This window comes from Neolamprologus brichardi, chromosome 1 (genome assembly GCF_056152115.1).
Source record: "Neolamprologus brichardi isolate AB-2024 chromosome 1, ASM5615211v1, whole genome shotgun sequence".
In the NCBI taxonomy this organism is placed as follows: Eukaryota; Metazoa; Chordata; class Actinopteri; order Cichliformes; family Cichlidae; genus Neolamprologus; species Neolamprologus brichardi.
Window position 1 is genome coordinate 30518021 of NC_142104.1, and position 13926 is coordinate 30531946.

A 13926-nucleotide genomic window follows, 5' to 3' on the forward strand; every position below is an offset into this window, starting at 1 on the left:
TTATTCAGCCTGTATTTTCTCCCCCCTGTGAACCGGGTCATTAAATAAAATGTTAGCAAATTAATTTTATTTGCATCGGTTAAGTGGAGCTTTTTGAGATACTCACCGGTAATAGAATGAATCACTTTAAAAGGCCACACAATCATATGCCGTGGAGTATTAACTCATAAATGCAAATATTTGAATGCACTGCACTCTATGAATTGCCAAAGCATTTTTTTTTTTCAATTTTCTTTTACTCCAAATAAACTATGTGAGTGTCTCCTGTGGTGCAATTCTGAGCCTATTTTTAGGGACACTGAAACATTGAAAAGCCTTTGAAACATTATTAAGCTTTACAGTTAGCAGGCTAGTTACCTTGGCTACTAAGTAAGGAATCCTGTAAGCCACAGTAATGGGACAGAGCTCTGATGTAACTGAAAGAGACTTTTCAAAATATATTTCCATTACCTGCCTCGATGGCATATAGAGCCCTGGTGAATGCGGGAAGTTATGTGCTTGACAACAATGACCTTGAAATAAAGCCAAACCTCATAAGAGCAGCTGGAGCCCATCATTCACTATTTAATGGAAAAAAAAACACACATTTGTTTGATTCTCAGTGTAACAGTATTTTCAGTTATACAATAACTATTCAATATTTTGAAAAGCAGATTTCCCAGCAAGCAGCTTATACCCCAAATCATCAGTTAAGGTTAACTTTGTCCAAACTGTGTGCTCAGTCGCCTCCATAAATGTTAAGATTTGGACTAGTGGGAGGCCACTTTATTATAACAGATTATAACAGATGAGATATTTATTATTTTATTATAATTTTAGAAAAGCCATGTTTTTTACCTGGAATAGTATGGATTTTGTGCTTCAGGTTGGGGATGACTTGATTTCTCACGTGTAGGAGTATCTCGAGGGCTTGTTTTCAGGTGGGGGTAGAACTGCGCTAGAGATTGACAAGTAGATTGGTCCTGTGTAGGCATTGAAGCAGACCCTACACTATTGTGGGGACTAGAGACCTGAGCCTGAAGGTGAAGTTGGCGATTTACTGGTTCATCTATACTGCTATCTTCACCTATGGCCACGATCTGTGGGATATGGCTTAAAAAACAAATAAGACCCATGCAGCAAAAATCAGCTGGTACCATGGGATTCTGGGATACCCCTTAGGGATAGGGTCATTTTGAGTTGGAGTAGAGTTGCTGCTTCTCCGCGTTTAGTAAAACCAGTTGAGCTGTTATGGTCATGTCCAACTGAGAGAAGACCCCAGGGCAGGCCCAGGAAAACAGATTACATCTCTCAGCTGGCAGCTGGCCTCAATACCCTCACACCCACCCAATAGAGCTGGAGGAGGTGACTGGGGAGAGGGAGGCCTGTGCAGCCCTGCTTAGACTGCTGCCGCAATGAACCATACACAGATAAGTGGTCGAAAATGGATGGATGGTTGGATGTTGTAGCAATGACCTGCGACTGAGACAGATCCTGCAGACCCCCAGGCAGTATGTTTTGCTCCAGTATGCTTTGATAATTTTATGATTTCACTGCGCTCTGCACAAATTCAAGCCACTGTGAGCAAGAGACAGCAAATGAAGCCTGTACGGATGACTCTGCTTCCTGCATTCACAGTGAGAAGATGTCCTCCTTTAACTGTCTAATTTTTTGTGAACAGAGATGAGTTACCAAAAAAATGTATGTAATTTTGTTACAGCAGTCCAAGTGTAATTACCAACAAACACTGTGAATTGTTGATATGCATATTAGTAAACTCCAGTCAGTGTTTGACTTTCAAATTTACTGGGCTTTCTTATATGGGGCCTTCCTTTATGTGTTATTTCTCGGGGTTGGCTTGTATACAGTTTGAGTTTTTGCTTGTTTCTGTCACCCAACATTTGTCCAAAAAATCTTAAACTTGATTAATGAATTCCCATTCTAGCTATTCTAGCTTGTACCTTGACCTCATGACTGTTATGTTCTTTTCTTTTTCCTCTACTTTGCTTTATTCTTTGACAAATTTTAGCTCGATCCCAAATGAAAACACATATTTTCGCATTCAGCCATTTTACTAAAGCAACCAAAGCACTTAATCAAAAATGGATGGAAGGCAAAGTACTTTTGATCCGCTTGATAATAAAGTGTCTAACTTCAATTTAAAAGTAAAACCAATGACACTGTCTCTTATCGATAGTTGTATAATCCATTGGTACTTTTATGAGGTATTATATACAAATAAAAATAAGGGTACAAAAGACCCAATAACATGGATGAAATTTTAATTTTATTTTAATCTCTTCTGCTTGTTCACAGTTTAAATATAGTGAAGTGAAGTCATCATATTTATGTTCTTTTCCTCCAATAACAAGATGCAACCAACCAACACAGAGCTACTCAAAATTATCCACTAAGAAAAGTGCAGCTCAGTCTCATTTGCCTTGTCTTTAGTATATTTAACTAACTTTTGATGGATAGTTTTGAGGAAGCAATTGGTTTATTTAAGAGCTCGAACTTTACAGAAATCATTTAACTTTTCATATTTTTTAGGAATCCATAGACTTCTTGTGAAGGGAGCAGCAGAGCATGGTGATAATGTTCCATGGATTTATTAGTACGAGGAACATTTTTCTCATTATACAAAGTCATTTAATCTGTCATTAATATAAAATACTTAGTGCAGCTATAAATAATGTCTTTTTTTTCCTTATCGGGCAAATGGGAAAATGTGTTTGTATGCATGTCAGTATGCTGATGTCAACACACAGCTTTTACTTTGAAGGTGAACAATCACCATTTGCGGTTTGCATCTATGGTTAGTTAGTGAATGTTCGCAGAGAAATCAACGTCAACCATACAAACTATGGGGAACCACAACAACCTACAAACAACTTAAGCAATCACAAGGAGGTTTTTGGTGCAGGCTACTTTTCTGACCCAGTAACAACCCCCAAGAAGCCACTCACCACTGTCTAGCGACAAGAAGTTGCCAAGGGCTTACTAACGAGGAATTCCTAATCAATCTCTAGGCGTGTGTGACTGAGACCTAAGGCACAAAAACGGTGAAACGACACCAACATATGACAGATAAAGTGTTCCGGCATCATCATCATCATACATCGTAAGTGCAGTTGCAGCAGGAACACAGCAGCGTCACAGATTTGTCTCCTTTTGCACTGAAACAGATTGTCCTATTTGTACAGTGTGTATGGCTGAAGCATGCATGTTCTGTCCTCACTAGATGTGGGCATGATTTAGCTTATCCAGTTTGACAGACAGTGAACAGAATGAGAAGAAGAGAATGCTTTGAACTGAGATTCTTCTTTACTTCGATCTGCATCTCCAGTTTACAGGCCATGTTACTAAGGCTTCTTATACATGGTATCCCTTATCCATTTTCGTTTCTCTCCTTTCTCTTTTCTTTTTGTAAAACTAAAAAAACACAAAACAGATAATTACCTTCTTATTCACTGAACATACATAATGTACTAATTGAAACTTAGTTTTCATGACAACCAGCAAAAACATAAATCTTAAGGTTGCCTAAATTAAACATAAACATCACCTTCAGTTAACTAGCATTATTGATCATAGCAAGTTAGCAAACACATGCTAATATACAGTCGCTAGCACACAAGTAGCTTTACAAATGAATAATGACCACACAGCTGAAATAGTAACTCAGTATACGCACATTACACATGCATCACAAATCAGATAGTTAAGGTTATAGTATGTAATGGAAACTTATAGGCATGCGTGGGCAAAGGTTTCACCTCTACTGAGCACTTCTAGCAAACTAGCTGGGCATAAAAACTTCCCAAGTACCAACAGTGGCCACAAGAGGGTGCTAAATCATACAAACAAAAGCATATTACCACATTAAAGTTATACCAACACAATGCAGCTGGAGCAGAACGGAGACTGGCTCCGAGCCAGAATCGTACAGTGTGAAGCAAACATGTCACTTCAATCCTTCCAGTCAAGGTAATCTGATTTATTCAGTGTAGATATAGAGATAAAAATGTATTTTTTTATTTCAAGATTCTGCTCTTGTATGCTCCCTTTACACAAATCAGTTGTATCGTAGGATATATCACCGAAGCTAAAAACACCCATCTCCCCAAACGAGGTTTTATCAAAGAAGCCAAACAAATCTGCTTTCATTTCTAATTTGGTAAGTGTAATTCTAATATTGTATGGAATTTAACTTCATAAATCACAGCTTCAGTGCTCATTGAGAGGTTAGAATAAAAAAACTAACATTTTAAGACTTAGAGATGGAAAAAAAAGAGCAACAACAAGGATGTACATGATGAGACACAGTGAGTGACACAGCTGTTGATATCGCATATGGTTCCCATATGCATATAAGGTAACTGGTTCTGGCCATTGCACAGTTCATTCCTGATTACACAACAGTTTAAAACATGTCAGTGATACTGATAAATGCCTATCACACAAACATGGTAACATCAACCTTAAATAATGTAGGAATGGCATGCATGGACTTTTAGTTTTTCTCATGCCGGATTCGCACACATGTTATTAGAACAACTCCACAACTCCCTCTCTCTCACACACACACAATCAAAGTCTAATAATGGATGGAAGCAAAGAGCATTTATTAAAATAAGGGATGCTTCATTGGGAAAGACTCTGATATGTTTCCTAGCTCATTAACTGCCACAAAACACAGAGGATGACGATGGCACACTGCTCTATTCACAAAGCCCCGTAGAATTAATTACATGAGGCCATTCACCTTGAAATCCTTCATTACAGGAAATCCTCCCAAATCCAGCATATTATATCTTATCTGCATATGTGAGGTTTGGGTTACTCAGTGTTTCCATTAATCCAAATGCAACAATGAAAGGTAATTCTAATGATAACAGGGCGGAAATATGGAAGTGTAACAACATCTGTCATCCAAATAATGACACCATAAATTTGACAGAATAGGAAAAAGGTGACAAATTTGTTCTGGTGAGGAAAAGATGTGCAATGGATTAAATCACATCTCTAATGTTATGTGTCAAACTCCTTTACCGAATGGTCTTAACCTTGACACTGACTCAAGTTTCGTAAGCTATCAGATGTTTCCCCTGAGGATATTACTGTCTGTTTGTGGGAAGGTTGCATGACATTTTTCCAATGAAATGGATAAAAAGAAAATAAATAAATAAATACATTTCTAGCTATATATAACAGCCAACTGAAGCTTTTTGGGATTGGTGAAGTTAACCCACTGTTATATGACACACCATGACAATAATAAGAATTTAATGTTTGTATTTTCAGTGTTTTTGAAAATCAACAATAAAATAAAATCTTATTAAATTCAATTTAATACCATAAAGGTTTATTTATATAGTGCAAAATCACAGCAAAAGTCATCTCAAGGCACTTTATATTGTAAGGCAATGCTCACACAATCCCCTGTGAACAAGTACTTGGTGACAGCGGGAGGAAAAACGCCCTTTTAACATAAGGAAACCTCTGACAGAACCAGGCGCAGGGAAAGGAAGTCATCAGCTGTGACTGTTTGTGGGTGACATACTGTGGAAGTCTAGGGTTGGTACATGGTCACCTGATCCAGCTCCAACTATAAGCTTTATCAAAAAGTATCGTTTTAGGCTTAATATTAAAAGAAGAGAGGATGTCTGTCTCCCAAATCCAAACTGGGAGTTCGTTCCACAGAGGAATGGCCTGAAAATTGAAGTCTCTGCCTCCCATTCCACTTTTAAATATTCTACAAACCACAAGTAAGCATGCGGTCTGAGGTCAAAGTGCTCTGTTGGGTGATATAGAACTACGAAGTCTTTAAAATTAGGAGCTGATTATTCAAGATGTTGTATGTGAGGAGAAGGATTTTAAATGTGATTAGTTTACAATGAAATACAGTAAAGTCAGATTTACTGAAGCTATTCTAAATCAATTTAGTGCAAATGATAACACATGAATGAAATGTTTTTTAATGAAGCTCAGGCAAATTGAGTAACACAGCCAAGAGTCTTATTAGCCCTATTAACCCTCATAATATTGAGTGGAGTTGTCTGCTCCTTATGCCCAGATCGAAGAAATGAGTTTGAATTAACTGATACTCTGACAATTATATTTGTTATTTCATAGGAGAATAATATTAAATATAAAGCCTGGTGTCGCCTCAATATTTAAGAAATGCATATGATGGCAATATTATCTAATACAGTGCAGGAAGCCTCAAATCCACAATTCCAAAATCCAAAAAATTAAGAAAAAAAAGCCTATATTTGTTGAGAAAAGTATGTTCCCCAATGCTAAAGCTGCAAAAGTTCATCAATTATTCTCTGATCAGAGTATTAATAAGCTACTGCTTTGATGAATTATTACTCATTTTTCTTACAAAAATGTAAACCTGGCACTAGCCTCACCACTCAGTACTGCTAGGTTTTCACGTTATGCCACAACTCAAAATGCCAAAAAGAAGTATCAGTTTTAGCCGTACACCACACACGTCGTCTCAACTCAAGATTAGATACAAGTCTTTAGTCAAGAAAAATGAATAGAAGTATTTTGTTCTTAATCAAGGGCTTTCCTTTTACACTAACAGCAGAAAATACATGGCTGACCATTTTGTTAGGTACATTTGTTTAACTACTGATTAGATATTTGGTAAAGCAAATATCCAATCACTGAATCACATGACAGTAATTCAGTTGATTAAGGCACCTACAGACATGGTAAAGAAGATGTAATGCTGTTCAAACTGAGAATGGGAATGTAGAAAAGTGATTTACTGTAAGTGACAATGAATGTGGCATGGTAGTTTGTGCCAGATAGACTGGTCTTATTGGTTTGGAGTATTTTTTTAGAAACTGCTGATGTACTGACATTTTCCCACACAGCCATCTCTAGGGTTTTACAGAGAGTCTACTGAGAGCAACAGCTCTCATATTTAAGACATCAGAGGAAAATGACAAAGTTGCTTTGAAGCTGAAAGAAAAATAACAATAACTCTAGTTATGACTCATTATAACCAACATATGCAGAAGAGCATTTCTGAATGCACAACACATCAAACTCTGAAGAAGGTAGGCTATGGCAGCAGAAGACAACACTGGGTGAAACTCATGTCAGCTAAGAACAAGAAGGTGCGGCTAATAATTCACAAGGGCTCACCAAAATTGAACTACAGAAGATGCTACAACCTACCTAAATATTGCTGCTGACCAGTTATATCCCTTTATCTTCTTAGCCATCTTCTGATGGCTAATTCCAGCAACATAACTATGACACAGCTTCATGACATGGATGTGGAGTCAATAATTCAGCAGGGACTTTGTGCTGCTGTCAGTCATGGACCAATTGCTGAATTTATGCCACAAATAATTAAAACAGTTCTGAAGGTAAAAGTGAGTCCAGGCTGGTACTAGTAATGCGTACTTAATAGAGTGGCCAATGGAGTGTTTTTTTTAAATAGATATTTTTTTCTTTTTTCTTTTCTCTTTTCTCGTTCCTTTCTTTCCTTTCTTAATATAATACTTAACTTGTTGATGAATATTAACGAATATATAAGTACAAAATCACAAAATTTACAGTAGGGAAGGATCATGCATGTATGCATGCAAGATCATGCATATCACTAAAACCCTGCGGTGCTGTTAACATGTAATTTGAAGTCTTTTTGGCTCAGTGGTTTTCACAGCAGCACATGGATTAAGAGCATACTGTAGCTCTTGCTATGCGAGGTGGAGGATCAGCCTCACAAAAAAATATGTACAAGTTAAATCAGCTTTGTAAAAACGATTACCACACCAAATGAAATGTATTCCAATATACAATACAGTAATTCCCAAGACTCCCAGTTCTCAAGATGAGAACAAAAATCACACAAAAAGTCATGCTCCTATTTACTCACACAAAATCCCAAAATGTATCATGTGAAAACAAATGGGATTTGTTCCTAGAAAGTTTATCTGAGACCAGCTGAAAAAAGGCCTAATCTCGCTTCTTGGACATTGCTTCAAAGAATTGATTTAGAATTCAAAGATGCTATCACAAGCTATCACAGCAAGGAAAGAAAATGAGAAAAAAAATCTCTGACTCAGTGCTTTGAAGAAAATAAAAAACCTTAACTAAAAAGGTCTTTGAAGATAAAACCATCATTTCTAGAGACAAATTACATAATGTTGTTCAGTGTTTATTGAATGTTTTGATGTTTTGGGTGGGTATTCAGATTTATTCAGTTTTGCATGAAACACTGTAAAAGGCAATAATTATTACAAATAATCAATAATAGAATAATATAATGATTCTCTATAGAAAAAAAACAAACATTCAGTATTATTCAAAAGTCTTGAACCGCACATCAGTTTAATTGAAGTGGTCTTTGTCAATAGTCCTTCATCCTTTTTGAAGGACTTTCAAAGTTTTTCTTTGGACAAGTCCTAGCTGACCATTTTTTGAAGAATGCATCTGTTATTTGTTAAGCCACTTAACACTGACCTACGAACCCATGAACCCATTCAAGCAAAAAAGACACTTCAAGCTTTAGACGCTTTGTTACTAGCAGCCTGTCACATTAAGACCAAAGATAACATAGTATTGAATACACGAATCAGTATTTTTACAAGGTAAATTCCTAGAGCTATCAGCTGAAAACTTGTTAAACGTATCTTTGCATGATATGCACTGTACCCTCAAAGAAATCTGTGGAAACTGGTCAAAGGAAGATGCAGGAGGCTTAAAACCTGATCTACAGCAGACGTTCAGTATCTAAAAGTCATGTTCTTAAGAAATACAGAAAAATGATTCAAAGACTTGACACAGGACATGAGAGATGTATCTGGCCCTTCAGTTGGTCCATGTACTGTTCATTGAAGCCTAATCAGACGTTGCCTCAGTGAAAGAGTGGCTGACAAGAAGCCATTCTTAAGGAAGAAAAACAGAGAGGAAAGGCTGAGATTTGCCAGATCACATAAGAACTGGACAGAAAATCAATGGCAACTGATCTTATAGAGTGATGAATCATTGTCAATATGCATAAAGGAGCATAAAAGAGAAGTATAGCAGTGAGTGTCTACAGCCATTTATGAAACAGGATGAAGACTCTCTCAAGATTTGGGACTGTGTTTTGGTTAGTGGTTTTGGGGACCTTGTCAAATATAAATTATGACCCCAAAAACCATTGGGTTTTGATCCAGCATGCAACACCATCTATTGGGAGCAGCTTAATTTTTCAGCGTGACAATGATCCCAAGAAAGCCACCAATGCAATAATAATGCAATAGAAAAACACACAATTAACCACTATCAGTCATGGATTGGCCTCCCCCCAGAGCCTGGCCCTCAACATAACTAAAGCAGCGTAGGACCATTTTGACAGAGAACAGAACAAAAGGCAACAACATCCAAAGAAGGGATTTAAATGTCCTTCAAGAAGTCTGGAGAACTCTTTCTGAAGACTACATAAAGTCAGACTGTTGAGGGATAAAGGTGATTACATCAAATATTGTCTTTGACAGTAGAATCTTCAAAACTCAATTTTTGTCAAATGTACTGTATTACCATGTATCCCTGCTCACACATCTTAATAAACTGATGTTCCTATTTCCCATTTTTCTAGGAAAATATAGTCAAAAGAGCCTTAAGTAATGGCTCAAGAATATCGCCCTGCACTGTATATCAGAATTTAAACTCTCTAAAGATACATTATGTTTGAGGAGGCATAACTTTCTTGCCACTAGAAAAAAAACTTTTAATGATGTTGTTCGCAATTACCTGTGGCAATTTGTTTTGTAGCTTTAGAGTCTATCACTTTCTTTCACTTCACAATCATTACAGTGTGATTGCAGGCTCACTCTATAACCCTTTAAACATAAATAACTTTCTGGAAGAAGGCACATGGAACAATGTTCTTCTCTCTGATTTACTCCTCCATTTAAAGTCTCCCAAAGGAATTGAAGACAATGACCTCCATCTACCTGTGGTCAAGAAAAGTCTAGTAGCGATTTGTTCCCTAAAGATCTCAAAGCCTCCCAGCCTTGATAACAGATCTTCAGAAAAAAAATCCAGCTGGCAGAGACTGGAACTTGGAATTAAAAAGGATTGAGGATGGGATATTATGGTATATTAACTACAAGCACATAATTTATCACCATTTTCATGACTGCCTTTGGTGTTGCATGAAAATTCTGGCTCAGTATAGCGAGTGACCCACAACTTTAATCAGTATCTCTTCATTGCATTTGTACTCTGTCCAACACTTCCCTGAAGTGTTATAATCAGACAGGCTGCATAGTCAAATGTGCCATCAAACAACTCAGAGTTTGAATATGTGATGATGGCTTGGATCAGCTTAACTGGTGAAATGTCAGGGATCTTTAGCTGGAAGATTTGTAGAAGGAAAAGCGCCTGTAATGTTCAACACCAATTTTCTACATCTCACCAGGGACTTGAGAATAACCTTAGTTTTGGGGCTGACTTCAAGGTTAACGAAAAGCTCTTCAGCACGTAACATTGTGCAGTATGATCTTTTAGTTGGTTACGGCTGATGGTGTTCAAGACATATGTGTTCTGCCCCCCCCCCCCCCCCCCCCCCCAAACAACTCTGTTAAGCTGTGTCGGTTTATTCTGTGTTAACCACATTGCAGGATCAGAATTTAATCATTCACACTCTCAAGTAACTTCATTTAGTCGGTCAAAATAATAACACAGTTGTGGTGACAGAACTGAGGCATGGGAAAGGCAAGTGCTTCCTGCTAAGCTATACTGTTCTAACATTTGTTTGACTAAATGTACTCTGTTATCAAGTATACTCACTATGCAATCTGACAGCCTTGCAAATAAAACACAATTTTCAAGAAGGTGTTAATGCTCAGTGTTTGCTGAATTTAAGCAATGTTGAACAGATTGATACAAGTTTGGAGGAAGCATATTGCAGTGCTATGGAGCTTTGACCTATTATACAGACAGCTGCTTCCCTTGTGAAATAGAAACATTAAGATTAGAAACATTTGTGTAGAAAAAGTAATTTACGTTTTTTAAGGGTAGAGATTTTAGACTAATTCTTCTCAGTTTCCATACTCATACCTTCCAGGGTGGATAGCTGCCCTGCCATTTTTACCTGAAATTCCTCTGTCACTCAAAAAGCTTCATAAAATCATCTACAGCACTGATCAAACAAGTCTCATGCTGCCTTTAGGGAGGTTTAGCCTAGGGTCTCTTTCTCATGAAAGCCTCCATCCCCACACAGAGTCATCTGTCAAGCTGTCCATATCACCTCAGTGCACTAAGGTAGTAAAAATCTTAAGTCATCCTACATACTGTCGCTTGACTATAGGAAAAGCATGGAATCACCAGCTGCACAACTGCATAACTATGAACCCCATAATTACACAATACAAGCTGCACTGACTCGAGCATGTCAACAGGATGCCTGTAGGATTCGCTGCCTTGTAAGATCCTGCATGACTAGATTACAGCATGTGCACTGGCCATCAGGAAGGCAAAAGTGACAGTTCAAAGCTCAGCTCAAGGGCTCACTATGGATGTGGACCTGATGGACACTGCTGACTGTAAAAAAACTGAAAGCAGAGCTGAAGAAGAGGAAAAGTGACAGCAAAAATGACACAGACCAAATGCACTCAAAGCTACTCTCACCACAACCTGAGTTTCTCAGATTGCACTGCACAGCCATCAAAAAGCTTGCACTTAGAGACAAGTTGTTCTGAGATTCACCGGACTGCCAAAACAAAGATTGTGTGCTTGCACGCGCTTGTGTGTGTGTCTGGGTATGTTTATGTGAGGGAGTGGGAGAGACAGAGAGAGGGAGACAAAAATGGATTATTTCTAACCTTTAACTGGTCCTTTATAAATCTTTCACCACACACAGGCCGCGTCAAGAGTTTTCTTATTATAGCAGCAACTAATGAACTAAATGATAAGCTAAGCCATAAATAAAACACAAACAAACAAACAAACATGTATTTTTTCTAATATATATTAATATCTTAATACTTTGCATTGAATTAAAAGTAATCACATTGCATTTCTCAGTTATAGCACTGTTTATGCTTTCTTAAGACTACTTGCTCGCACTATGCATTACGTTACAAACGGCACTCTTTTCATGAACAATAGACAATTAAATAGCTGGACCTGAATATTAACTATGCACGAGGTGAAACAGAATGTACTAATTGAAAATTCTTACCTCCTCAGCATAGGCATCACAAAGTTTGTTCCCCGAGAGCAGCTTGTTTTTCAAGCTCTTGTTCTGAAAAAGAGAAAACACAAAAGAGGTAATGACATTTGCATCTGCCCTGTAGCCTGCACTGCACGTTGCTTTAGCATTTTTGGTGCTGTATAAAAAGCACTATTGACTCAGTGGGCATCAGTTTCTCCAGCTGGGCAATTGACTGTATAGGAGCCCTCGCAGCAAGTGCTTGGTTGCCTCTTGATTTCAGACTTAAAAGCAGTCAGGAGTGGCCTGTCTGACGATCTGAGAGCGCACTCTGGCTCGCACGCCTCTTAAAGGTCAGGAACGTAGCTCAGGGCAAGACCCCCACTGAACTTTAAGCATGATCAGTAAAGTCTTAAAATCATTTGAATGGTAGTGGGTGGAGAGATGCTAAAGTTTGGGTCGTGAGCTGTTGGCACCAGTTAACATCTAAATCTGGAGACAAGTGAATGATTCTGTCCAAACACACAACACCGGTAACATCAACTTAGGTTTGATGCATTAAAACCAAATCTACAGATTATCACCAAATGTACATTAAATGAAATGTAAATTTAAAGAAAAGAAAAAAAACATAACGCTTAATTGGACAACTTCTGCAAAGTGCAAGGGCAGCAGAAATTATGCAATGTGCTTTGTCTTGTCTTGCAAATTCAATTTCTTCATTTTCAAAACATGGTTGAATCCAAATAGCAATTAAAAAAAAACATTTATAGTAAAACCCCATAAGGTTTGTGGTTTGCTGTACCCAAGAGCTTTTTCTGTGAACTGAATCTGAATAAAACTACAGATGTATTTATGCATACACTATACTTCTAAAGGTGTTCTGGGAATTTTTTTACAACATACTTGAGCAAGGAGATTTCAAGAGAATCAGATTCTTTATATAGAAACATTTATTGCAGCCAGCTTTGAAATAAGGAGAACAAAACGATGACATGTGTTGAGAGTGTTGTCATCCAGTGCCGATGCCGGCGTATTCATACTGATCATACACATTTATAAAGTCTTCATGCCTGGTCATATATTCAAATAAGGTTAACACAGCTCCTTTGCCGTAAGTATTAAGGAGGAGTAGGAATGCTATGTATGCAGAGCCTGTCTATTCTCCCAAAATTATAAAATTAGAGGAGAGAGTCTCCGCTCAAGCCTTAGGGCCTAAATCATTATATTCTTTCGAGAGATTCCACTCTCAATGACCTTTGAGACCTTTCCGAATGGAGAGTTTCACTTTAGTCAGAAAAATCCTTTACAATATGTTTAAAAGGAAGTCTGCACTGACAGAGTCAGGGGAGATGTAAAGACAGATGGCTGGGAAGCAATAACAGCATTTGATAAGAAGGGAATTTCCCTTTTTTAATTGGCACTGATCTGGTAATAAGATCAGTCCTAAACCAGCTTAATGCTTAACCCAAAGTAACCATCAAGTTTTCCAGATGACCCAATCGTCCAGCATCTGCAGATAGGAGAAAGTTTAGACTGTCTCTAATGTGATTAAAAACCAGACTGTCTGCAAAAGGTACTGCGAAAAGCTACGTGGTAAACCCAGTATATTTATAAGAGTTATATTTATAAGTGTATACAAGCTTTTAATTGGTTTGTAGAAAGGGAAGACTCCAGCTTCAGCTTGTTTTGGGGATTTATTTTCCAATGGTTACATTTTTACAATCAACTTCTGTGCAATAATGCAGCATTTAAATAACTAGCTAAAAGAGAGAATA

The 13926-nt window shown here is 37.6% G+C and overlaps 1 protein-coding gene across 1 annotated transcript in view; it reads right to left on the bottom strand.

Moving 5' to 3' along the window:
• The window catches only part of luzp2 (leucine zipper protein 2), a 147328-nt gene that overhangs the window by 24674 nt on the left and 108728 nt on the right, over positions 1 to 13926 (bottom strand). The window contains exon 6 of the mRNA XM_006793954.3: positions 12179 to 12241. Coding sequence (XP_006794017.2) covers positions 12179 to 12241 — 63 coding nt within the window. The remainder of the gene's footprint in view (positions 1 to 12178; positions 12242 to 13926) is intronic.